The sequence below is a fragment of the Thunnus albacares genome, chromosome 23, assembly GCF_914725855.1.
Source record: "Thunnus albacares chromosome 23, fThuAlb1.1, whole genome shotgun sequence".
Lineage (NCBI taxonomy): Eukaryota > Metazoa > Chordata > Actinopteri > Scombriformes > Scombridae > Thunnus > Thunnus albacares.
In genome coordinates, this window is record NC_058128.1 from 17,386,946 (window position 1) to 17,413,805 (window position 26,860).

Genomic DNA, 26,860 nt, shown 5'->3' on the forward strand with positions numbered 1-26,860 from the left:
TGGACAGAGCCAGGAAAGCTCTGTTTTCCTTGTTTCCAGTCTTTATGCTAAGCTAAGCTTATTAGCTGCTGACTCCGACTACATATTTACTTTACAGATGTGATAGTGGCATTGATCTTCTCATCTAACTCTTTGCAAGAAAGCAAGCAAGTGTATTTCTGTAAAATGGGAACTATCCCTTTAAATCTGTCCTCATGCCTCCCCCTGATCTACCAAGTGTCTCAGCTTTCCAAACTTCACTTTTTCTTTAAAACAGGATTATCTGACAATTAACAGATTAATAATGTTTTCTGTACCACAGACATGCAAAGGTTTATCAAGTGAAAACTAAGAAGCTGTTTTGGGAAACCTTTGCCAGGGCTTACCACCCTGAGGCCTGCTTCTGGAGACAGGTACCAGTCACAGCACGTCTCCACTACTGGCCCAGGGATGTGTGTGTGTGTGTGCGTGTGTGTGCATGTGTGTATGTGTGTGTGTGTGTGTGAGTCCGAATGTCTGTGTCAGCAGACTTCAAAGAATTCCCCCACCTTTTTGATCCTACTGTATGACTATGTGTGTGCACATGTGTGTTTCTGGCGGTTACTGTGACCGACCCAACTCCAAATCAGATTATGAACTTAACATAATTAGCTCATTCGATTTCTGACTTCAGACTCTACACTATCTCAGCCTATATCCTACACCTTTTTAATTGTAGAGGTTAACAGTAACAAAGTTACATCCAGCCAGTCAGTAAAATCAACTTATAGAAGCTATATTTGGAGAGGGCTTTGGCAACCCGCACATTCCTAACTATTAGAGTCATTAGCCAAGCATCAAAACACATAATCTGTCAAATAAAGACAGACTCTCAGGTAGGCCTTGGCGCATTAAGCCTGGTAAAGCCCCTGTCAACACAGTGTTAGATGACTTCCTGCGGCCAAATAAATATGCCTGGCAGTTTCTAATACAGTAAACACTGGAGCGAGGCGTCTTTATCCGGCATCAAGTTCTATCACGTCACAAGTGTTTCTGTATCATATGCATGTGCAGCCAAGCTTGATAAGACTAATACCTTTGACTTCTGTAAACCCCCCTAAGAGATACTGTTGCAAATGATGAACTACTGTGTACTGTATGTTCAGTGGACTCGCTCAATCTCTCACCGGGTTATCAGTCTGATTGATGCCGAGCAGGAAGACGAGTTCAGAGAAGAACAACGCCGCTACCAGGTTCCTGTGGATCGCGTGGAGGTTGGAGCGGAGCCGGCGCAAGAGGCATAACAGGATGAAGGTGAGGAGGAGGAGGAACAAGGAGACGGACACGGTGGTGTAGGTGACGATCTTCAGGGGCAGGACGTCACCGTGCTGCGGAGAGAGATTAGGACATCGAGTCAGAACAGATAAATACAGGAAATAGCGAGCTTAAATGAAAAAAATGTTTCAGCAGTACCTCTCTCTTGGAGATATCCATGAGCACGGCATAACTGGTCATGTGGTTACACTGACAGCTAATGTGGCTGTTGTTCCTGTTGAGCACCTCGCAGCCTTTAGAGGACCAGCCGCCTGTCCCTCCGATCCTAAACACACCATACGCACACATATAAACACATACAAGACAGCGGTGAAGCAGAAATTCACAGCAGAACACTAACAAAATATTATTGAATGTATTTTTATCCGACTCACGCAATGGAGTGGTTCCAGAAGACGCAGACAGGCTTGGTCCTCTCCTCCGTTTCCAGCAGGGTGTACTCCACAGTGATCGGGGGGTCGAGGATGTGAGGGAGAGGCGGACCCTCGCTGTGCACCGTGGCGCTCACTATGGCTGTGTTGATCACCGGACGGTTGGGGAGCCTGGAAACATGTGCAAAGCTTCAACATGAGTATTTCCAAAAATGCTGTTAGTGTTTTAAGTCGCCAGTTGCCCTTTATGAGTCAAACTGCAGACTCCTACTGAAGTAAAAAAGACACACACACACATTTTTTATCATCATGTGCAGTAGACCAAACTATAACAGACACAAAGGATGTTTATATTTGGTCACAATCCTTTTCATCCTTCTGTAAAACCTTAATCTTATCTTGGAAACATTTTTTTAAGAAGAATACTGTACACTCCTTGACTCTATGCTCAGTTTTTCCGAATAACTAAATAGAATAATATAAGCCTATGCAGGCACTGATAAGGTGTTTTCTTTTTTCACCAAACACACCTATAATAAATATTATGACATGTATTAACATTAAAGAATAAATAATTCCACGTAACGTAGGGTTTCTTCAAAAGTTTACAGAATATATTGAATTATATACACACTGGTAAGTACAGCGGAGAGTTTTTAGAGTTCAGATAGAGTGCACACTCCCTTTTTTCCCACTGTTATCATCATTCTTCATTCTTTAAGGCCGTGCTTGCAACTGTTTGACTGGATTACACTTCATAATTTAATCCTAGCAAAGTACGTGAGAAAGTTGGTCAGCACTCCCCTGTTCTCAATGTCAGAGAAAAGCATGTAGGTCTATAATAAATTCACTTTTTTTTCCTTTCTACGCCTGAAATTAAGGATAGTTACGTTAGATCACTTTGTATCAGTGGTTTCAGTGTTTTTCTTTTTTACAGCTGTCAATAGTCTTCGTACCTCAGACTTCTGCGGTCAGGGTCGTATCTTTCTGGGAGTAGCTTCCCCAGTGATTTGTACACTATCACCACAGCGACTGGCAGAGGGACAGCTGGCTCGAGGTGGCGGCGTCTCCTATCAGACACTGTGTGCTCCTCCTCAAGGGGTGGATCCGTCTGAGCTGCAGGAGCGGGAGTGGGCTCTGAAAAGAAGATGGTGAAGTAAATATGGAGAGAAACAGAACAGCAGTAGATAAAGTACATTTACTGACTAAGAGCGTGATTTTAACAAAGATTAAGAAGAGCCGGTATGGTCTGATTCTACCGGTGTTCTTACCTCTGTGGCCCTGAGTGCGGGTGTTGAACTGGGGGAAGTGGACGGAGGAACCAAGCTCTTTGGGATAGTCCTCTTGGATGTCCTGGAACCGAGGAAGCGTCGCCCTCTCTGGGTCCAACACATCCAGGTAGTCCACGGTTAAAACTGGAGAGGAGGAGGAGGATGAAACAGAGGCAAAGAGGAAAAGGATGAGGTCATGTGTGATCATGTGTACAGGCTACACACAATGAAATTACAGCTGCTTCACTTACTCATGTTATCTGTGACGATGGTGAAGGGTTTCAGGTAGGTTTTCCTGACGTTCTGTGCCAGCGTGTTGGCATAGTCCTCGAAATTGCGGAGCAGGTGCGCCGTGCCGCCCTCTGTCCTCTGGATCTGCTCCCAGTGCTCCTTAGTGTCAGGATCCAGAATGGCGCTGCCCGCTCGTACCAAGTTCTAAAATATCCAAAATTAATTGATTTAATGGGATATTACTGTAAATTACTGAGTATGTTCATCACATAATTGTCAAAGAGACTAGATGACATGGTAGAAGCCTTAGATAACTAGAGTAATAAATCCCAACAAGGATCAACCAGTGGATGGCAGTGTTCCACCAGTGCTCCCAGTGTTACAGAATGGGTTTCACTGAAGAATAGCTTTAAGATCTTTTACAATCATTTATTTAAGTTGTAATGTAGGTTGCTGCTTTTCTTGTCTACCTCATTGAACTCTGCATCCCTCATGGCGGTGAGGTCGAATCCCGCCTGCCGGCTCTCGTACTGCAGCACATGATTCAGAAGCTGGGCGGCCGTCTTCACGTCGTTGCCAAAGTAATGCGGAGTGTTGTTGGTGGCACTGTGAAGCATACGCACGATGGTCTTGGATCGCTCGCTGTCCATCCTTGAACCGTTGCGGCGCAGGTCCTCGTTCTGAAAGGATGAGGGGAGGAAAAGAGCAGGAGTAGGTCAAGGTTAAAGAAAGCTGCGTGGGTGTGATGAATGGAAATTGGTCAATACCAGGATTAGTGGGACTTTGAGAAGTTCAAGCTTCAGGTATAAGGTTCAGGTTCAAACACAATAGGGGAAACACTTTGTGTAAATCTCCCATAGACTGCCTATCAAATTACGCTTACTCCTTACAATGTATTATGACTAGCTGTAGTTAATATGGATAATATTTAAAAAGAACCAATGTGGAATTCTTTGAATTACAGAGGCAACTCTGGTGGGATGAAAAAGTGTTACTAGTTGGAAATTTAAAAAAAAAAAAAGTTTGTTTTTGTAAATGAAAACTTGTGAGAAAAAGTGGTTTTGGAAGTGTTTCACCGATTGCACAAGCCTCTCAACACACAAAAGACCATGTAGTCCTTCAATTTAGGTTACTCCATTAAAACTGTCAAGAATTCGTGGGAGATGTTCAGCTGAAAATCACAGTATAAATGTAATATTGTGTCTCATAATCACCAGTTTCTTCAGATGGGTGAAGGTGACGGTGGTGCAGTTAAAGAGCTCAGGCAACAACCAGCCTTTCTCATCACTACAGTGACGGATGGCGGTACCTAAAATACACAAAACACACAGGAAAGGGAAATCACATCAATTTGCATGCAAATATTTCATGTAAAATGATATCAAGGCACATTAAAACAACATATGAACACAACTTTGTAAACTGTTTTGAACTGGTATCAGAGAGATATTTAGGTCTTGATTTGATGTTTTTAGCAACTTCAATTCTTGGTCAAAAAGTTTGTTGTGTTTGTCAGACGTTAGTAAAGCAGCTGAGCTTAGTTTGAGCCTGTTATGCTTTTCCTAATTGCTATGTGTGAACATCAACCTGCCTCTGAGAATACCATCATTCTTATCATTCCGGAGCAAAGGGGATACTAAAAATTTGCCTCAGTAGCAGGGTATTGTCTCCATTTTTGAGGTAGAGTCTTCTATAGAAAGGAAACGTGTTGCATAGTGGTAATTACGGTGGTTTAAATACATGAAACCACACAGAGCTGTTCCAGTCTGATTCAGTTTCAGAAAACACTTCATCCAAATGCAAAGTCTCTTCAAATGCTTTTGTTACAAAGGAATGAATGGCTGAACTTGCCAGTTGGAGCTAAAAAAAAAAAAAAAAAGGGCGACGAGCAATGTTAGCAAATAAATTCCCTAACGGGTCTGGAGAGACAACAAAGAGGTCGCCATGGTGACGGCAGTTACTAAGGGGTAACCAGGAAAGTGACAGTACTGTGAACAGGTCAGAGAGTTTTGAGCTTACCTCGGCTCTCTCTCGCTAACACACACACACACACACACAGCTGGAGGAGTGAGGAGGAGGGGTATTACTGTCAGCTCTTAATGTACCTGGTATTTTTCCAAGAGTCTCTACAGATTAAACCTCTACGCGATTGGCTGATGCGAAATCTCTGTTGGATTAACGGGCCAATCAGAAACTCCTACTACTGTGCTTTCTTTAAGTCTGTTTATATGCCTTACAATACACTGACTCGCAAAAACACAGCCACCCATGCAGCTTAATCCAACTGCTGCTACACCATAATGTAAATATTTTAACATAGAGATTGCCGTGTTCTCTTTTTAAAGCAAGACTATGTGACGTTTGAAAGAAGAAATAACACAATCTTCGTCTTTGAAATGAAAAGTTGAATACACTCAGGAGATTTGCTGCTACAGCGTTACTGGTCTGGTATGACCTGTACATTATGGTTGCTAATGTGAGCAAACTTTAGATATATATTGCTAGGTCACTACTGAGTCACTTAACTGACTTTATGAATCTTTTCTAGAGCTGAATGTAACAAAATCCATGTAAGTGCACCTCTAAGTCTCATTAATTAACACAGCATATGTTGTTAATTTCATCTGTACCAAAACCGCAGTGTAAAATATGATAATTTGCTGTTTTATGGGGGGTGAGGGGGGAGGGATGAGGGGGGGCGACAGGAGCAGTTGCCAGGCAACCAGCAGGGAATTCAAAAGAGTTACTGGCAGTCTAATTCGTAGCTTCCTCTTTAACAGGCAGATATGAGAGTGGTATTGAACTTCTTATCTTATTCTCTCGACATCAAAGCAAATTTTACATGAATTTCCCTGGAATGGTAAAACTACCTCCTGACCATGATATAAACTTCCCTATCAGTGGCCTGTAACTGTTCTTACAGTTTGGACTCCATCCAGAGCTAAATAATTACTCTACATGTCAGAGGTCAGAGGAATTGAACGGTACTCACCAATGGATCCTTTGGGACAGTTCGTGGCAGCCGGACGTCCAAATTTGGTCTTGGGCCACCAAATGCCTGCATCAAACGCCTTGGGGCAGCCCTCATACACCACTGTGGAGGAGAAGGCAAAGACAACATAGAAGGTTTAGCTCCTCACTTATAGCTTCTACCACCCAGATTTATCAGAGAGATGCTGAAAGCTAAGTACTGGTTTTAGAGCGTTACAACATACTTAAATGTGTCTTAAAAGAAGTGCTTCATAAACTTTTACCACATAATAAATATCGTAAGGTAAATGCTTGCTCTGGTTATACCTCAGGATGCTACCGAGCCAATCCGCTCCATATTATGAAACAGCCTGGCAGACCAGCAGCACAGTGACATTCAACCAAATTAATCCTGCAGGGCTATTTCACAAGCTGTGATACATAATTCATTTCAGTATATTTGGGTTAATAAATCTCAACGACAAGCCAGGTTGGGACCTGCAGACTTGTTCCTCTGAGTTGCACAGTCATGTGTTACAAGACCTGTAAAGCCACTGTTTCATTAACTCTTTGGAGCTACATCACTACTGCTTTGACATGTAACTTCTCCTTCCTGAGATGATTTGGTGTCCTACTGTAACAACACAGAAACAAACCTGCAAAACTTTCACTTTCAATAAAATAAACAATTAATTTTACTTTTCCTTTTTCAGATCATGCAAAGTAGAAGCATGTTCCGGAAAATGGAAAAGTGAAAATAATTTGAGGTTTATTACTACAAAACCATAAGATGTATGATCCCATAAATAAAAAAAAAAGTGAATGAACAAGCAAGATTTTGGGCATCTGAACCATACTACACTGAGGAAATTTCAAGATTTACATCCATTGAAAGTCTGAGCACGTTCTGAGGAGCTTCATATCGGGTCAAACAGTAACACATTGACATTCATTTTCTGTTGGGGACTTTGTGGTTTTGTCTTCTATTCATGGCTACTGTATTGTGCTTGCACAGTCCCACTGCCAAGTTAGGCCACTAGCCAGACTCGCCTCTTCTGCTTGACTGGATGGCAACAAAGACGTGAAGTTAGCTCAAGTGCAGCACCAGCAGATGTGAGCGACACCATTTGTCTCCTTTTGACACTTCATCGATTCATCCGGGCCCACTTTGTGAACCGGAACATTTAAAGGAATAATACATCCAATTTTGCAAATGATTTTTTTATTACTGTCCTTGTTAAGAATGCCTAAAATCCTTTATTCATTTAGACAAAAGTATACAAACTTCATGGATTTCACTTTTCATTAACAGTACATTATCATTGTGCTTTGACACCATTTTGGAATAGCTATGCATGTTGTATGTATGTTTTACTTTAATGTATGTATGTTTTACATTATTTTCAATTAAAATAGGTGAATCACTGTTAGCAGTTTATTTCTTCAAATGTGGGTGAATTAACCTATTTCATACAGGGTGAAAAGAAGAAATTAGCTTATTTACAGGACTGATTGGTACATTTGTCAATATTGTTTACTGTTTACTGTTTTAATCATCCAGTTTATGGTTTAGGGCTAATTAATTTTATTTTACAAAATTTTACCTTAAGTTTGTGGTCTATAATTGATTTAAAAGATGTTCAAATTACATGCAATTGCATATCTAATTGCAGATGAATTCACATACCTTCACATCCACTGGCAGTGACTTCAGCGAAGGGGTTGTCACAGCGGTTACACTGACGACCTATGACTCCTCCCTTGCAGGGGCACTGCCCGGTGATGGGGTCGCAAGTTCGAGACTCAGAGCCAGTAGAGAAGCACTCACAAGGGTAGCAAGTGTCCTCTCCTTCTGGACGATAATGGTTTTCCTGCAGGGGAAGCGAGGAAACGGATGACTGATATAATATATTTAGTTCATCAAAAGCGAGCTAAGAGGAAATTTAGATATTTGGGGATGGTATCAGATCCTAACAAAAATGTTGGTAAGTGTGTCTTTGAAGTTTGCGCAGAAAACAATAGTTATTTTTTAAGTGTTCTCCTGTCCTGAAAAACATAAACACAAATAATCTGGTGAATCACAAAAAGAGACACTTCAAGTTGTGTATGTTTTTACCTTGCAGCGGCACTCTCCAGTGGTCTTGTTGCAGTCTTTATGAAATCCTCTACCAGTGTCACAGTTGCAGGGTCCACACATGGGAGTGCCCCACCAACCCTGAGGACACGGCTTCTCAACTCTGTCAATCAAAGACGGCACAATACATTTAATGGGATTAAGCACACCCACGTTGTAAAATAAACATTTTAAAATGTACTTTTTCACAATGTAAGTGAAAAAAACGGCTGACCTGCAATTTTCAAAAGACCAAATACGAGCACATAACTGAATTTAGGCACAAAAATATTTTTCTTCAAATTTTTCTTCAAATTACAAAAAACACTGAGTTGTTTAACTAGCAGAAACATTTTTTCTTCTCCATATCATCTCGCAGCTCTCTTGAAACTGTTACAACAAATAAGAAGGTAACAGTCTTTAGTATTCTATAGTGCACCAGTTGTAATTCCACTCATTTTTGATAAAATAAAATAAAAACGTCACACAAAGCAAGGTGATGGTTGATCAGCTTTGACATGTTACTGACTCCATATCAGCTTCAACTAATCTGATAGTTGACTATCTGTTATGTTTATCTCCAGTTAAACGCTCCCTGTCGCACTGAATCTAAAATAAACTTCCTCAACTCTTTTTAAGTGAGTGAATCAAGTGTGACTCATTCATGCAAACACATACAGACTTTCTTTCTCTCAAGAGATCCCTAACTATGAGATGTGATCTGATAAGGAAAGAGCGGCTGTATGTGGGCAGCAGAGACGAAACACCTATGGAAGATCAGTCAGGCTTGGAGGGGGAATCCCACGTCCTGCCTCAGATAGGAAGTGATGCATATCATGGGGGTCAGGGTTCAAGGGGGAAATGATCAGGGCTGGCTAATTCATGTGCGCTCTTAGACAATGCTGACTGCGCAAACCTACACACTGCTTTCTGCTCGTATAGATGAATTCCTCAGTTTCACCTGATAGTTTATTTCTTTTGGATCTTTCCCCTCTCTCTCTCTCTCCTGCACACACACAGGCAAACAAACACTATCGAGCTCAGATTACTGACTAATAAAGCTGCTCTGAAGGACTCAGAACATTGGCAACATTACAAAAAGAGCAAGAGCCTAACATAACTAAAGAAGATTAATGTGCTTTGTCTCTGTGGGAGACAAAGTCCATTTTAAGTCTGCTTCATTTTTAACATCTGGATATAAAGGACTGTCTGCAAGCAAGTCAAATCCTACTATCATTCTTCTAATATTCAGACTCTAAGCAAGAATGTTTGACTATAAAAGCTAAAAATAAAGTTTTGCTTCAAATTTCCAATATTTGAGGGATAGCTCTACTTGCAAGATGATTGACAGCATGAAAAAACAAACCAACAATTGATTTAGGTGACTGTCCAAGTGTAAGAAAACCAACGTGAAGCATAGTAAGCATAGTCAAGTGCAAAAATATTGTAAAAGGAGTATACTGAGTACTACTAATAAAAAAACTTGCTCTCAAACACACACAAAGGAAGGGATCTTACTTGTTTTCACAGTACTGGCCATAGTAGTTCTGTCCGCATTCACAAGTGTAGCCGTGGGAGGAACTTGGTTTGCGAACGCAGGTGGAAACGTGTTCACAAGGGTTGAGCTGACAAGCGTCCACACACTCCTTACCAAAATAACCTGAAAGTCAGAGAAAAAAGGGATGAAAAACTATACCCAAACCTAACAGAGCAATATTTAGCGTTTAGAAGGGCACTTGGGGTACCTGGGTCACAGACACAAGTGTGAGTGCTCCAGTCGTCGCTGCAGTGGCTGTTCTCAGGGCAGATGTTGGAGTCGCATGGGTCGGCCAGGTCGCAGCCCTCCTCCACGCGGATCTTCAGGCCCTGAGCCATGTTCACATTGGCCACGTTGGTGGATGTCTCGCCCATACGCACACCCTGATGGAGAACACACATTGATGGTGAAGAAGCAGAAGAGACAGGACAGGAAGAAAGGGAAGAAAAAGCAGGAGAAAAAAAAGTCAGAGAGAATGTGAGGAAGTGGGAGAAGAAAGGGGAAAACTTCAGTTATGTTTCCTTTTTAAGTTTTCTGTGCCATAGTTTCAGAGACAGTGTTTTGGCAGACAAATGAAACACACTCACACACACATGCACTGACCTGTATGCAGCCAACAAATCCTTTGTTGACATGGTTGCCCTTGCCAGGCAAACCTCCTACATGGAAAGTTTGCAGCTTCAAACCCGGGAGGTCGTTACCGATCTCTACTGACTTCTGCTTAAAAACACAGAATTCAAAATGAGAACACTTTTTCCAAGAAAACTTGAATATTATGTCCTACTTTTACTACTTATGAAGTAATTTTCCCTGTACCTTGTACATGCCGTAGTCCAGGGACACAGCAGCCATGTATTTGATGTCCTTGCCATCTTTAACGCTTCTCAGTTCTACCAGCAAGTGGTGCCATTCCCCGTCGTTGACCCGAACTTGGGGGAAGCCCAGCGACGCCACCAGCTGCTGTCTCAGCAATACCTCCATACGGACCTGTTGCTCACTCACCTGGGCAGATGGAGAAATGTAATGACAGTTTTAACATTCTTTAACTTTACTTTCCTATGTTGGCTGCAAAGAAATTAAATCTAAAATGCTAATTGCCTTGTGATGATCTGTATCTGACTACTCGGCAGTAAAAAAGTTAGCACCATATGCTGATGATGATGACACTTATGTCGACAATGTACTGTATCTCACCATGAGGTTGATGGTGGAAGAGGGACCGGCATTGGCCTGCATCAGGGTGCCAGCAGGCTGCCGGGTGCGGAACATGAGGCCCATGTACCAGGGAACACCAACGGTGACGTCCGGCTCGCTCCAGGAAACCAACGCCTGGCCATCAAAGAACTGAGGAGACGGCATTACTGGACAGAGACGAGACAGGAGGAAGAATAAGAATTAGGTTGTGGACATTGAGAATGTTTAAAGGTGCAGTGAGAAGCATTTTTTATGATAATTTTTGGCTTTATTTGATTGTTGAAATATAGAGACAGGAAACATGGTTAGAGAGATGGGTATGACTGAACTGAATCGTGTACGTTGCAGTTATGTGGCATGTGTCTTAACTTGTAGGCTACTAAAGCGCCCCATGACTAGCTTTATCAGTGCCATATTTATACTGAAACATATTGAAACAACAGAGTGTAATTCCAATAAAATATCAAAATATTCATGGGAAATTTGCTGGATTCCTGTACGGCACAACAGTAAGCAAAAGCTTTTAGAGTTTCAGGTGTTAGCTAACAGCCAATTGAACACAGTTAAATGATGAGGAAAGACAACAAGTAGCAACCATGGCTCTTGTGATATGAAACAAGAAGGTTCATTGGAAATGTAGTCTTCATTTCTAGGAACACAAGCAGTAGGAAACCCACTTTTATGAGACAGAGGCTACCAGTTTTCTACACCATTGTCTGATTTCTTTACAACAATTATACAAAAGCATCACAGATAACAAATACTGCTTTCAAATAAAAGCAGTAGAACTTCAAGGTATTGAATTGCTTCTATATATGTGCTGAAATGGTAAGATCCTTCAGTCGCAGTTTGAATGTTTTGTCTTCATGTGATATAATTACTACTTTATGTCTACAGATTTCTACAAAGTAATTCTCAGGCACACATCCAATATCTAGATACATTCTGAAAATCCACAGAATTACACACAATGTAAGCTCCTGTACATGTTGAGAGAGAGATCAAGAGACACACATGCGAGGGTCAATCTTTCAGCACAACATACAGTTAGTGTTTCCTCTTGTATAATCTATAACATAAACTCTGTGCGTTCTTGGGTCCCCAGGGCACACATTTCAACTGAAGCGTTCACAAACACATACACACACACACACACACACACACACACACACACACACACACACACACACACTGTAATTATCACACAAAACACATATTTGTTCCTGGTAGTAGTTAGCTACGGTGGTTTTAGTCTGGCTTCTTTGCTGAAGCTTAATCTGCCGTAAAACCTGTCACTCTTCAGCTCATCAGCAGCAAGCTAAAATTTGGGAAAAAACACAGGGCTATGACTTGGTAAGAGTATGCCAATTCCTTATTTAGCTATTCTAAATCTCATGTCTTTTTTGTTCTTAATGTCTATATTCAGACACTGAGCAAGAATCTGGTAAACAGTGATATGTTTTTCTTCTTTCATACCTTAACAACTTTCTCATTTTCTTTTGTGAACATCCCTCAAAAATGTTAACTTATTATCCAGGTATGTTGATTATAAACACATCCTTAGCTTGTTTGACACCAGTCCAGAGATTCAAACTTGAGATTGACTTATAATGACCAGCTACAGCCACACATGAGCATGTAGGAGTGTTTTGCATGCTTACAATTAGCCTACCCACTTCATAGGGTGAAAAAACTCAATCCATGTCTTTAAAAATAGTCTATACCACTGGAATGAAAAACAAAACAGTTGACCAGGTGGGATGGATTTCAAAGATGACTTTGGCAGCATAAAAGACACAATAACAAATCTGTTTCTCGTGTTGCATCTAGGTGTGTAAAGCCTCAAACCAAACGTGTCAACAAGCGGCCAAAACCTCTTCCCAGCTTGCTGTGATCCCGGGCCCAGCTTAGATACTGGATCTGGGGCCTGGCGCTTGCTAGGCGGCTACCTCATAGATAAGAGGGCGAGGAGAGGTATTCACACCTTCACACATTGTTTGAAAGATCGCCCTGCAGGAGGAAATCAAAGTTCTCTGCTTACCATAGGAGAACATGAGATGGATTATGCTCAGAGTGGAGTATAAATAACACAGATAGATTTAAACATAGATTTAAACGTGCATGTAGGGAATGATTATTTGAGCCAAATGAAAGAAAGATTTAGAAATGTATTTGGGTGTATTTATGTAGGTATGTGTGTAAATATGTGTGTGCGTACGATATGTATGTAAGTATGTGTGTGCATACGGTATGTATGTAGGTATGTATGCTCGAAGGACACTTGGGTGTCTGTGTATATGTATATACGTATATGGATGTAAATAGGTGTGAATGTGTGTAGGTATGTATATAATGATGCACGTATGTATAAGGTTATGTATAAGGATTTATTGTTTTTATTGTAGCCTATGTGATGGTACAGGGTACCTTAGTCATCTGTGACTTGTTTTGCCAACTTTGTCGGCCTCGAAATGAGGACCACAATGGATCTTTTAACTATATCTCGACATCTTAAATGAATATGTATTTGTCACAGTGTATGACATTTTATATATCATTTTTTGATATGGCAAATAAATAAAATCAAATCAAAGAATAGTTGATGTGGAGGCGCTTTAATGTACCTTTGCTAACAAAGAAACACTGACAAATGTATAACCCCCCACTATCTGTCCGTATGTCTGTAGGTACTGTATGTACTGTACAATAGGTCTGCACTTCAGTAACATGAGATGTGTGTCACGTGTGTGAGGTGTGAGGTGAGACACTCAGGTAGCTATGGGGTCAGTACAGTGTGTATATGTCTTTTGTTTCATCCTTTGATTCTGAGTCAGTCAGAGTTTGGTTGCCGTCCTAAAACTCCAAACCTGAGGCCATGTTCTGCTTCTCTGCAGCAGCAAGCAGAGGCTTCACTGTGACTTTCCATTGTGACTGCTGAATGAGTCATACTGAGTCAGGGGAGGTGCTCCTTATCCTATTTGATCTCCCAAACACACACTGTTTCCTGGAAGTCCTCAAGACACACACACACTTACACACACACTTACTGTAGGTAAACACACACAGACACATGCGCACACAGACGAACAAGCAGATGCATGCACGATTGGCCAGAGACGCACCTGAATGCACTTATAAAAACACAAACGTTTTGACTGTCTTGGAAGATAATTCAGTTTCATTTCGAGAAATTAAAGTCACACACACACGTCTCACCTTGTTCACAGTTCTTGCCACCGTAACCAGTTGGGCAGTCGCAGCTGTAGGTGTTCCACTTGCTGACACACACTCCTCCGTTCTGACACACGTCGTTGCTGCAAAAGTTTTTCTTTGCTGGACAACCTGAACATTAAACACATTTAGATTCATTTAAATGGGAAAAATGCTGGCTAATACAATATGTATATGTGCTATGTATTTGTGGGCTGCAGAAACACAGAAAAATGACAAATTAGTCAACATATTTACAGCAGTACCATACAGAATTGCTAGCTGCTCGTAGTATGCATTTAAAAAAAAAAAACAAGTCACACTTTTCCTCTTTGAAATCCTGTTTTTTTAAGAGACAGGTTGTTTCATGGCCTTTGGATGCTTAAAAACCCTGATAAGTTATTGGATAACCTTAGAAAACACTCATTCTGTCTGTTTCTCCTGACAATTGAAATTCCCAAGCGATGTAGTAATGAGTGATATCTCAGCCCCCCTACAGTTTAAGCCTATTGGATTGAGCATAACTTCGGTTGAATGTCTAACCTGCTGTGGTGCCGTTGTTGGCGATGTAACTGGCCATGTCGATGGGTCTGCTGTCGATGCTCAGGTTTCTCATGCAGCCCACAAAGTCTCTGTTCCTGACGGGGAAATCCTCTGGCAGGTTGGGAACACCGCCAAGCAACAGTGGTCCTGTCAAATCTAGTGACCTGAAGATGATACAAACAAAAAAACAAAAAACAGATCAGGATAAGACCCTAAAATAGAAACATAAAATACTTAATTTGCCTAAGACTGCAGTGAGAGAAACCTCAAAGTTAACTGTCAGATATGGACAAGGAACAAACCTCTAGTTTGACTATATAATACACAAAATGTAAGGGATTGATTATATTATGGACTATACTGTAACCAAAATAAGAAAATTATATTTAAAACTGTTTTTTTACCACTGCATACCTGTCAATGCCCTGAGTTGACCCCAGAAAGGGCCTCTGACTCACTAACACTTACCACGAGAGACTTTTCTGAAACGCTGTTATTGTGTCCCAGGTTTTAAGCTGTCACAAGGATAACTGCTAGCATCACCATGAGTCAGAGTCAGATTCCACATACTGGGTCATACAGGAAGCTGCTTACACCCCGAGCCCCTAAAAACTCAACATCAAACGCCAAAGGGCTTTGAGAGACTTAATGTGATGCAATGCTGCACAAAAACAACCTAAACCCCTGAATGTATGAGTTGTATGCATACACAGTAGGAACAGCATTGCTTGGCCTGGGAGCATGTGGAGCTTATTCAAAGAGTGTTTAAGAAATTCAATGAGGGAAATCCTGAAATAAATCAAATGCAGCTGCATCTTGGAACCAATTTTAGAGCCGTAAATTGCAACGGATTTTCATGGCAAGGCAAGGCAAGTTTAAAGCATTATGACAAAGTGCAAAAGAAACACATTATATAAGGGCATTTAAATACAATTAAAATACTTATAAAGAGCTAAGAGAACAGACAATGAAAATAAGCTAAAACAGACTAAGACAGATAAAGTGCAAGAATAAAATTACAGTGCAGTGCAAGAAATGAATCAAACGCCTCAAATTTGGTTTAATCAAAGGCAGCAGCAAACAGAAAAGTCTTCAGCATTGATTTAAAAGAACTAAGAGTTGCAGCAGACCTGCAGTTTTCTGGGAGTTTGATCCAAATATGTGGAGCATAAAAACTGAACGCTGCCTCTCCATATTGAGTTTTTACTCTGGGGACAGAAAGCAGACCTGTCCCAGATGACCTGAGAGGTCTGGATGGTTCGTAGCAGCAGATCAGATATGTGTTTTGGCCCTAAACCATTCAGTGCTTTATAAACCAACAGTAGTATTTTAAAATCAAGTCTTTGATAGACAGGAAGCCAGTGTAAAGATCTGAGAACTGGAGTGATATGATCCACTTTCTTGGTCTTAGTGAGGACTTGTGCAACAGCGTTCTGAATCAGCTGCGGCTGTCTGATTGATTTCTAAGGGAGACATGTAAAGACACCGTCGAGTTTTTCCAAATCCCGCTGAAACATAACTTCTTTAATCCTTGATCTATTCTTAAGGTGATAGTAGGCTGACTTTGTAATTAATTCTTAAGGTGGCTGTCGAAATTCAGGTCTGAATCCATGACTACACCAAGATTTATGGTTTGGTTTGTGGTTTTTAACATTACTGATTAAAGCTGAGCGCTGACTTTTAATCATCATCAGACATACAGCGGTATATCTTTATTTAGTCAATACACACAGATACTTCTGTATTGCTTCAGGATAATGATTCATCATGGATTAGCATGTATGCTTATTAATAATCCAACCTGATGGATGAATACTACTAACACTGAGCTCTGGAAGTTTTAGGTTGAAGCCTTCAACTTCCAGTTATCAATTTATGAAAGAGAAAGCTCAGTTTCTGCAGAGAGAAGTATAGAATTTAAGTGAAACTATAAATTTGGAAAATTATAAAAAAAAACTCCGTAGCTGGTTTATGAATGGTTTGTCACCATAAGACTATCTGGGGACACAATACATTCAGAAATACAATGTTATTAGGAACTAATCCTGAACTAAATCAATATTCTGTTTACTTTCCAAATGCAATATTTACAGCAATGTGTCATTAGGACATTTGTACAAACACACAGTGCAGTATGTTGCCTCCAGAGTTATAATGTAAAGATACAGTGTAAACGTACAGTGCAATTGTGCTTGGGATATCTGATACAATAAAGGAATAGTTTGATATTTTGGCTTTTTGGTGGAGAGTTAGATGAGAAAACTGATACCGCTATCACATCTGTCCGCTAAATATAAGTCTGCAGCCAGCAGCTGGTTAGCTTAGCTTAGCATAAAGACTGGAAACAAGGGGAAAACAGCTAGCCTGGCTCTGTCCAAAGGTAACAAATCCACAAAATCCAACAAAATCCGTGGGGTTATGTACCGCAATAATTTCTTGGCTGGGACCAGTAACTTCCTGGAGTCTCCACTGGTTGGCTGGTAGCTTCTCCGAGATGGATTAAACAAACGACATAAAACCTGCTAATTGGTGAGCTTTAGAGGTGCTGGTGTATTTTGCAAAATGTCAAACTATTCCTTTAAACTGATTTCATGCTTAAAACAGTTCTTACAGACTTGTAAGCAACTTGCAGTACCTAATGTTTGGACAAGTGGCTGGTACAATAATGTGCATGCAGGCTTATAACACAGAGTTTTTCTTGTAATGTTTTTTTAAAAAAAAAAAAAAAAAAAGCTTAAAATAAAGTCACTGCCAAACTTAAAGCCAGGTAGTTCCCATTCTGTGACTCTGGATCATGTCATGACATTTCCCAAAGCCAAACTAAACAGACATTTGCTTGTTTGCACTACTTCCCACACCAGTGTAATGTATACATGTATATTCATCTTTGTATATCGCACTGTTAAAGTAAATGCCTCTCAGCTTCCGTGAGCTGCGCAACAAGTTCCTGAAGCAATGTAACTTCTTTAACTCCTTTTTGAAGCTCCCTCTCTCTTTGTCCCCCCACCTTCTGCACACTAAATGTGTCTCAGCATGCTGGCTCTCCAACAGACTCATGAAAAGTAAACACTTGTTATAAAAATAAAAATTAATTGGTCTGTGGTAAATGCACGGTAAGTCGGTTAAAGCCTTGTTGAGATGAGCTTTTGCTTGTCTAAGACCTGGTCTGACAGTAGAAAGGCCACGAGGATGAACTCAGATTAAAAGACAAAAAGTAGATGAGGTCGGCAGAATGAGAATTGTGTAATCTGTTGTAATGAAGGCAATTTTAAGCCCCCAAGGTACAACTTATGAGTCTGACTAGTCTGTGTGTGGTGTGTGTGTGTGTGTGGGTGGATGGATTGAAGTGAATGAGTGTAAAGACCCAAAGAGAGAAAAGAGAAAGATGAGTAAGAGAAGAAGAGAGAGATTTCATTATTACTTCTTCTGTCCGGTCTGGGTGCCCTGAGCGGCGCAGGAGTAGTTGCCGATCTGCTTCCCAAAACGGATCGCCATGGAGATGTCACAGTCGTCCACGGCAACCACAGCCACCTTTTCTCCAGAGGGTCCATGGGGGGTACCAAGACGCCCAATGTTAGGCTGAAAAGTAGAATAAAATAAAGGTTAAATCTCAGTTATTCATCAAAATTTACACAAATAATAGAGTAAAAATTGCAAAGGATCTGAGGATGCTCTATGTTAGAAAGAAGAAATTAAACCACAAAGTGAGTCACATGTATTGTGTCCTTTTGCTTGCCTGAGTACTACAGTAATATTTTTTGCAGCGTATTGTTATGGTAAATTAACTCAACTGATTGAATTTAATTAAAATATTTCATGCTTGATTTCTTTCTTTGTTTCTTTTCATCCAATCTGAGAAGCTTGGCTGGGGCAGCACTTGATTGGTGTGGGTCAGCGCTACGCAACAATGTCGAGCTGACTTTACCATACTCGGAGTAGAAGTACACAGGCCTTCTCTTGGCTTAAGATGACAAATAGCCCATTGTGCGTGAGCTCGCACCTAATGATTACAAAGTAGGCTAATTCCTCCATAAAGGCTTGTGGTCGGCAAATGTTGATCTGAGAAAATGTGGATCAGCTTAGAAATCAGGCCACCAAATCGCTTCAGTTTTCTTTTTGTAATATCTAACCTGAGACCGAAGTTCAATGGAGCGTTTCCTTAACAATAGTGGCCGTGGAACAGGAAGCAGACAGAATTTAATTAAAAAAGAAAATGTTCCCACCACCATTGCTGGCATGAAAGTAAAGGATTTTGTTAAAGATATGAAGCCATTTTAATGCAATATTTTCCAATAGACACGTGCTAACATTTTAAAATTACAACATAGCATTTACATCTCCTTGCAGTGAGGGGCTTACAATAGATCAAAAAGATTAGTTACTTTTCTCTGCTATCTCTCTAGGGAGAGTGATAAATTTCTTGACTACAAAAACACTCAACAATGGGACTACAGATCCCAGATCTGATCACAGTACAGTGTTTACATAAGGCACCTACGCCGTTAAAATGTTGACAGTTTGAGCGATAGCCAGAGAGACTTTCAAACCACCGAGGTTGTGAATGCAAGAATGAACTGTTGAATGAACTGTTTACGACAGCTATATTTGGACAGTTTGTTGCATTGTCTTGTCTCATATGAATTTAAGAAAAAAAAGAGACAAAAGCATGACAGAGGCGGAGAGAGAGAAAAAGACACGGACAGAGAAGACACAATGTGTGTGCATGTGTTTGTCTCCTGCATAAATAGGATTAGAGTAATGAGATACTGGTGGGGCACAGACACAGCAAACAAAGGAAGAGGGAAAAAAAAGAGGGCAAAAAATAGAAAAGAAGGACAAATATAGGGAGGTGGACTGACCAGAAATGAGAGACTGAAAGAGAAAGACAAAAGAGAAGCTGGCAGACAAACACAACGTGAGCGACAGAATTGCAGCGTCTTCTATTTTGGCTCAGGTGGGGTCTGGTCCGGGCATAGTTTCCAATCCACAGGGGGTTGTATTGTAGCTTATCGCTGCCCCTCCCTTCATCATGCCCTCTTTCCACTGCTTCCTCTGAAAACAATTTCACACTTTCCACAAAGACAAACAGAAAGGCCAGCTGTACAGTGCTGTTTTCTTTCTCTTTCACTCCTAATCTCATTCTGTCTTTTTGTCTCTCTTTTTTTTTTTTTCCTCACAAGCTAATTCTTGTCATACACAATCATGCACACACACACATCGACAGGTGATGGAGAGAGAAAGTATTCCTCTTTCCTTGAGGAAGTGGGACAATAGACTGCACGGCCTGCATAAGTGACATGAGGCATTGTTGAGGAGCAAGGCATCATGGGTTAACTGTATCATGTTTCCTATAAACATAGAACATAGCATCTGTGGTCTGTGATCTGAGAAACAGCAATAAAAATGCATCTCTGGAAGGCGTACAATTAATGTAATCCAAGATGCAGCCATGTCGTCATTTTACACAATGTAGGCTACTGGGTTTTTGTTTTTTTTTAACTCAGGACTTCAAAATAATAACTGGTAAAATTATACATTTATAAAAATAAGAAATTATATATATTTTTAAATATTTTTGTTTCTTTAACTATGATAAATTCCATTATACATTAATCATTAATCAAAATAGTTGCCAGATAATCTATGAATGGACTAATTGCTGCAGCGTTGGTTATTTCAACTCCTACTTTTAAAAGTTTGATTAAATAGGGTTCATTGTGTTTGGGTACATGCTTCTCTGTATTATCTAAATGTCATATTTAGCCTTTCGCAGACTGTACTGCATGTATCTTTGTGTGTTAGTAACCTGCAATCATCTTGTATGTGGAGCATGTATAGCAATCATATTGGCAGGAAACCACACCCCTTGTCCCTGGCAACCAGCCAATTAGCCCTCTGTACAGGTACCTGCAGGTGCCAGCGTGTGTTAAACCCACCCAGCCGCCCCCACCTTCTTACATCTGCATAGGAACTGCAGAGATCCGTCTTTCCAGTCAGCCCATGCATGAATCACTAAACTCTTAAAGGACCAGTGTGTTGCCACCAGCTGAATACCCTTCCACTCACCCTCCACTTCCAAGTATGTAGGAGAACCTATGGTGGCGGCGAAACTCAAAAAATCGCAAAAGGTCCTCTCTAGAGCCAGAGTTTGGTTTGTCTGTTCTGGGCTACTGTAGAAACATGGCGGTGCAACATGGCTCCCTCTGCAGATATAAAGGGCTCATTCTAAGGTAACGAAAACACAACAATTCTTATTTTCAGGTGATTATACACTAATTAAAATATACTTATGAATATTCTATTTCTGCTAAGTCCTTTCCTCAAGATGCCACTAAGTTCTACACGCGGCACCATAATTCAAATCAGAAACAGAGGATGGGCCCTCACTGAAAATATTTGAGTGACATAATTTAACTACTGCTTCCTGCGCTGACATGACAGCCCCCCGTGGCGAGATGCTGCATTTAAGAAAATGTGTGTCACACTACTGTAGCTGTAGCAGGTAAGGCAGTGCACCAGAGCAGAGTTACAACACACACCTTGTGCATTTCACTGGGTTTTGTTCAGAAAGCAGCAAAGCCTGTGGCCTAAAGAAGTACAAAATATTGGCACCATTCAGCCTGCAGCAGGAGAAAAATGAAGACCTCCAACATAAACAACCTGAATGTTCGAATAAGTGGTAAAAGAAAGTAAACTAGAGGAGCTACATTTCAAGCAGAAAGATAAAAGTTAAAAATTCATAGTGGTGCAATTTGCTTATGCTATGAATTACATCGTAGTTGATTAAAAGTTCTCCCAGGATGGAAAAAATTCCTCTAAAAATGTCATTTATGGGTAAAAAAAAGTTGTTGAATGTTGAAATCAAAACAATAATAAAAAAAAAAAAACTTTTCAAACCAGCGGTACAAAGAAAATGAGAGGGAGAGTGTGATAAATGTGAAAAGATTTTCAAAAAAAGCCACAAAAGATAATTTGTCTGACAAAGGAAACCACTGAGTGAGTACAGTCTGCTAACAGAGAAATCTGTAGTCACGCTGATTAGGATCTTATCAGCCCTTTCGAGTTCAGTCGAGCGAGGAAGGGTTGAGATAAAGACGGAGGAAGACAGGAAGCAAAACATCGGGGAGACACCCAGATGCCGCACATAATGGACCCGCAACTCAGCATCACGGGTGGGGGGGGGTGGGGGGGTGCAGCTGTTATATTATATGTGTTGATAATTCATAGACTGACAAGAACACGCATACTCCATCTAGGGTATGTGTGTAATGTGTATGTAATATGTAGGGGATATAGGAGCATTAACGCAGCTGTTAGTTTATAAGTGTTCCCACGCAAGAGGACTTTCGCACACACACATTCACATACCCTCACTGTATGTATGAACCAAACACCTCCTGTATTTATTGACAAAGAGTAGAATGTCACTGAGAGTGAAGAGGAAAACTAAATATAGATTCATTCCATACTACAGACTGAATGTAAACAGGTTTTGAGTATGTTGTCTAGTTCATATTGGAAAAGTGATGAAATTTTGCCCCAGAAAGTAAAAAAATTAATAACAAAAGATTGGAAAAACATTTTTAATGTCTATTTGTTGAGTTTAATTGGCTGTGACATGTTCAACAGTCACAGTTTTTTCTTTAACAAACTGCTTCTCTTATTAGAATAAAATGGTTAAGTGCAAAAACAGTATACTGAGATAATTAGTATTCTGTATTTCTTTCTTTCTTTCTTTCTTTTTACTTTTTGCCTCCGATTGCATTAATTCCACTCAAACTCATATGAAAAACAAACTGGTGACTGACTGGGTTATAACGGGATGCGTGTCTGAAATGTGTGAAATGTGGACAAAATGAGGAAAACATTTGCTGAGCCTCTCTTGGTAGAGCTTTAAAAACTTTTTGATTGTTTTGTGAATAAAAAAACAAAACAAAACAAACAAACAAAACAAAAAACTGACCATCTCAGCATTTTTGAAAACCTTCGTTGGACAAACATGGAAACAGATATTATGATGATTTAAAAAATTATACTGGATACTGGATTTCCAAAATTATAAATGCACATCATTTTCACATAATGCTTTTCTATCCACTTGATTTATTTCAACATGATCTTTGCTTTTCATTTTGTCTACTCAGAGTACAGTCCTGCACAGTAACATCCTGCTTTATTGTAAGTCTCCCAAGTGAGAATCAGAATGCTACTGGCATTATAATGTTTCTTAAATACTTGGGGATTTGTTTTTAAGCTTACAAAACAGAGAGAGCATTTATACTTATATCCTCCAGCTACAGGTCACTTAAAACAAACTTAAACTCAAAAATCAAAAGGGACATTTAAGAAAAAAACTTACAAGAAAACAATAAATTCACATGTACAGGACTTTTGGCAATGGATTGCGTGTCCTAAATTGAGCATTTGGTGTTCAGTTAGCTGTGTGTGTGTGTGCATGTGTGTGTGTGTGTTTGTTAGGTGTGTAACTGCGGCCGGTAGAACTGTATATAGTTTCAGGCTTCTTTCTGACCCTTGGTTTTAAAGTGCACTTGGCCCTCATTTTGAGGGGCCCCATGAGAGTCTCTTATTTACCCTCTACCCGACTCCGGGCTGTTGAAGATTCCCTCTCTCTAAGGTGTCGTCTCCAGGGGCGATAGGCTTGTTGCAGCCATGGCAACGCACTTGATCCCCACAGCTAGCCACAAAGACAAGGAGGGCATGAGGACACGAGCGGACTGAATGGACACACACAGATGGGCGCACCGAAGCTTCAGCGTACACCAAAACACGGCGAAAACTGCCACATACAATCAAAACACACACACACTCTCTCCCTCCCACAGACACACATACACACACATACCATCGGGCGGCCTGTCAAAGCTGACATGCTAACTCAACCAGCCCTGCAGCTGGGATAAAGAACCTTGCTGCACTGATTGAGTTACATGCACAACAAAGTTTGACAGCTTAGTCGAAAAAACACCTTAAACACTGTCAGAATGAGCGACAAATGACCAGGAAATGTGTGTGTGGTGTGTGTGTGTGTGTGTGTGTGTGTGTGTGTGTGTGTATGAGAGAGAGTGTGTGTGTGGTGGGTGGGATAGTGGGAATACTTGTTGGTGATTATGTGTATGTGTGTGTGTTTGGGGAGTACGGGAAGGATGTCTGCAGAATGTGTTTGAGCGTGTGTTGAGGGACTGAGTGAACAAGTGTGTGTGTGTGTGTGTGTGTGTGAGGCAGGAAGCAGCGAGCGGAGTTACAGACGGCTGCGCGGTTCATTTTGATAATAAAGGAAAGAGGCCGCACAGTCTTTTATTTTATCTGGGCTAGACTGAGGAAATTCCATTGTTTCTCTGACTCTTGGATGAAAATTACACTTGATGGATATTCTCCTGATGCTACAATGTGTTTGTGTGCATCTGTGTGTGTGTGTGTGCATATGTATGTGCGCGTGCGTGTGTTTTCCAAAGCTAAATTAAAGTAACCACAAGAAAAGACCAAACATATTTTTATTATCATAAAGTATCCATAAAAGAACTGTTTCAGTGCTGCAACTCAAACTGGAGCCAAAATCAAGATGGGCACTGAATCAAAACCAATATCTCTTTTAGACACCGCAGTCATCAGCACACAATAACTGTGTGTGTGTGTGTATGTGTGTGCGTGCATGTAAAGTTGGTTTTTTGGCCCTGTCATGCATAGGCTAGTGTGTCCCATCCTCCCTTTGGCAGCAACAGACTCTGTCATGTCCACATTACCTCACCTGCCCTCTGGCTATGTAAACCTAGAAGTGTGAATTATTCAAATACACACACACAAACACACACACACAGACACACACACAGAGGCTTTACAAAAGGCTACAATGTCCCATGTTCAAGCCTATATGTTACTACTGTCTTCATCGGCTCATCACACCTCTATCAGTGTAACAGATGGACAGTGTCCATTGTTGGCTTGAAGCTTTCAAGCAGTAAAACAAATGTGTGGACGGCACAAAACCTGAGGTAAGAGTAACTGTATCCTGTTTGGAACAGCCTTCTACAACTCTACAAACATGGCCATCTGCCTGTAGACTGACATCAGTGCGATAACTATCTGATTGATGTTCTTAAACAACTTCTTAAAGGATATTTTACAAGCAGCTTTTGTGTCTTTTACCAATTTTGCATGATTAATTCTTAGCTGCTTTTCCTGCCTTTTAGATGAGGCACCATAGATAGTTTAGTCTGGAGAAAATCTGTTGTTGCATGTTTGTTGCATTTTAAACAAGATTTTTGACAATGCTGGTAATCAGACAGAATTTTGCTACCATTTTTTTTAAACATAGTATGGGAGGTGAATCACAGGAATCATGGTAGAATCATGACTTTCTTCAGACTTTATTTAAAAGGTGATTAGACAGTTTGACACTGCTTTGTTGCACCACAATTTGTTGTAAATGCTCATATCCTGGAATACAGTTGTAATGACATACTTCAGTGTCATTATGAAAAAAATGCAAAAAGGACAAAAAATAGATTTTTTTCTTGCAAAATTCATAAATAGTGAAAGTTTCTTCACTTTCTTTCTTGCTGCAAGTTAGATGAGAAAAACGATACCACTGCCATTTTTGTCCATTAAATATGAAGCTAAACCCAGCTGCCAGTTAATTTAGCGTAGCATAAAGACTGGTGAAAACAGCTAGCTTTGTCCAAAGGTAAAACAAGCTTTGCCTCTAAAGCTCACTAAGTAACATGTTACATCTCATTTCATTTAATCTGTACAAAAATCAAGTGTAAAAACGACACATTGCGGTTTTACTTCCAGTCCTTGTGCTAAGCTAAGCTAAGCTAAGCTAACTGGCTACACCTTCATATTTAGCGTACATGAGAGTGGTATCAATCTTCTTATCTAACTCTCAGCAAGAAAAATAATGAGCTTATTTCCCCAAATGTCAAACTATTCCTTTAACACAGCAAGCAATAATATTTTTTAAAAAAAAGTTATTATGAATTATGGACCTGACAGTCCAAAAAAAAAATCCTTGGAGAAAAATCTTACACATCTAACCATTATCCCAACAGCCTTTTAGAGAGCATACAGTAACATAAAACAATTAAAGATAAGGACTGCATCTAATGCTTGGCTGTAAAAGTGGTGGCACAATAAAACCAGACTTGCTAGGGATCATATAAGAGATAAGAGATAAGTGGAAAGAAGTAGGAGAGAAAGAATTGGAGACGAGAGACGAAGAGGAGGGAATCGCATTAGCACATTTCGGTTTAACTCACTGAGTCTGCCAACTTCATTTCTCCACTTCCACAGCATTTTTATCCTTCATCTTCTCTTCCTCCCAAATTCCACTGTCTGTCTCTCTTAATGTTAATAAGAGGTTTAGGTCATGCTAGGTGAGGTGTGTGAAATCTCCTCCTTTCAGTGACACACACACACACACATACCCTCCCTCACATCACAGGAGAGCGAGGAAAGAATGCAAAAAAAGAGAGAAAAGGTGAAGAGAAGTAGACGGATGTGAGAGAGAGGTGTAGTGAAGTAGGCAGTCATGTATGAAGGCGGACTGAAGTGACAGCTTTATCAGATTTATCTTCATTCCTCGGTGACACAATACTGTACACATCTGCTTCCTACTGACTGACAACTCACTCATCTAAGCACACACACACACACAAATGTCTGCATGTAAAAGTACAACCGACGTGAGTGTTTTAAGACTCATAACTTCCATAGGGCTTGTTTCACTATCTCACAATAGGATACGTCCCTTCCCGTATTCACAGAAGCACTTATTCTATTGTGCCCATCTTGAGTTTCTGGACGTTGTAACATCTGGCTCAAGACCCTCCGCCTCTTTAGATCCGGGAATCCAGGTTGTAGGTGGAAGTAGAGAAGCCACTATTACTATGTTGGCACATGTAAACCTGAATACCATAATGTATGTAAAAAGGATCTAACTATTACAGTGCTTTTGCCAAAAATCTGTACAGAGGATCCCATAAAAGTGGTTATATGTTGAAAATATAGTCATCATATACAATAAAAAATGAATGTTATAGTCTAAAAACAAAATTTGGTCCCATTTTAACAGAGCTAGATGTCTTTTCTGGTTGCTCCAGCAGAAATT

The 26,860-nt window shown here is 40.4% G+C and overlaps 1 protein-coding gene across 4 annotated transcripts in view; it reads right to left on the minus strand.

Moving 5' to 3' along the window:
• celsr1a (cadherin EGF LAG seven-pass G-type receptor 1a) overlaps nucleotides 1-26,860 on the minus strand; it is a 94,918-nt gene that overhangs the window by 10,492 nt on the left and 57,566 nt on the right. For 3 of the 4 annotated variants that reach the window (XM_044342723.1, XM_044342719.1, XM_044342722.1), the window contains exons 7-25: nucleotides 18,155-18,312; nucleotides 14,734-14,897; nucleotides 14,197-14,322; nucleotides 10,981-11,147; nucleotides 10,603-10,788; nucleotides 10,390-10,506; nucleotides 9,995-10,169; nucleotides 9,768-9,909; nucleotides 8,253-8,373; nucleotides 7,824-8,007; nucleotides 6,159-6,260; nucleotides 4,381-4,475; nucleotides 3,637-3,846; nucleotides 3,187-3,370; nucleotides 2,936-3,079; nucleotides 2,621-2,801; nucleotides 1,668-1,835; nucleotides 1,432-1,558; nucleotides 1,146-1,346 (exon numbers count right to left, since the gene is read on the minus strand). In XM_044342723.1, the coding sequence (XP_044198658.1) occupies nucleotides 1,146-1,346; nucleotides 1,432-1,558; nucleotides 1,668-1,835; nucleotides 2,621-2,801; nucleotides 2,936-3,079; nucleotides 3,187-3,370; nucleotides 3,637-3,846; nucleotides 4,381-4,475; nucleotides 6,159-6,260; nucleotides 7,824-8,007; nucleotides 8,253-8,373; nucleotides 9,768-9,909; nucleotides 9,995-10,169; nucleotides 10,390-10,506; nucleotides 10,603-10,788; nucleotides 10,981-11,147; nucleotides 14,197-14,322; nucleotides 14,734-14,897; nucleotides 18,155-18,312 (2,952 nt within the window). The remainder of the gene's footprint in view (nucleotides 1-1,145; nucleotides 1,347-1,431; nucleotides 1,559-1,667; nucleotides 1,836-2,620; nucleotides 2,802-2,935; nucleotides 3,080-3,186; nucleotides 3,371-3,636; nucleotides 3,847-4,380; nucleotides 4,476-6,158; nucleotides 6,261-7,823; nucleotides 8,008-8,252; nucleotides 8,374-9,767; nucleotides 9,910-9,994; nucleotides 10,170-10,389; nucleotides 10,507-10,602; nucleotides 10,789-10,980; nucleotides 11,148-14,196; nucleotides 14,323-14,733; nucleotides 14,898-18,154; nucleotides 18,313-26,860) is intronic. The other variant, XM_044342720.1, reaches the window with a different exon arrangement.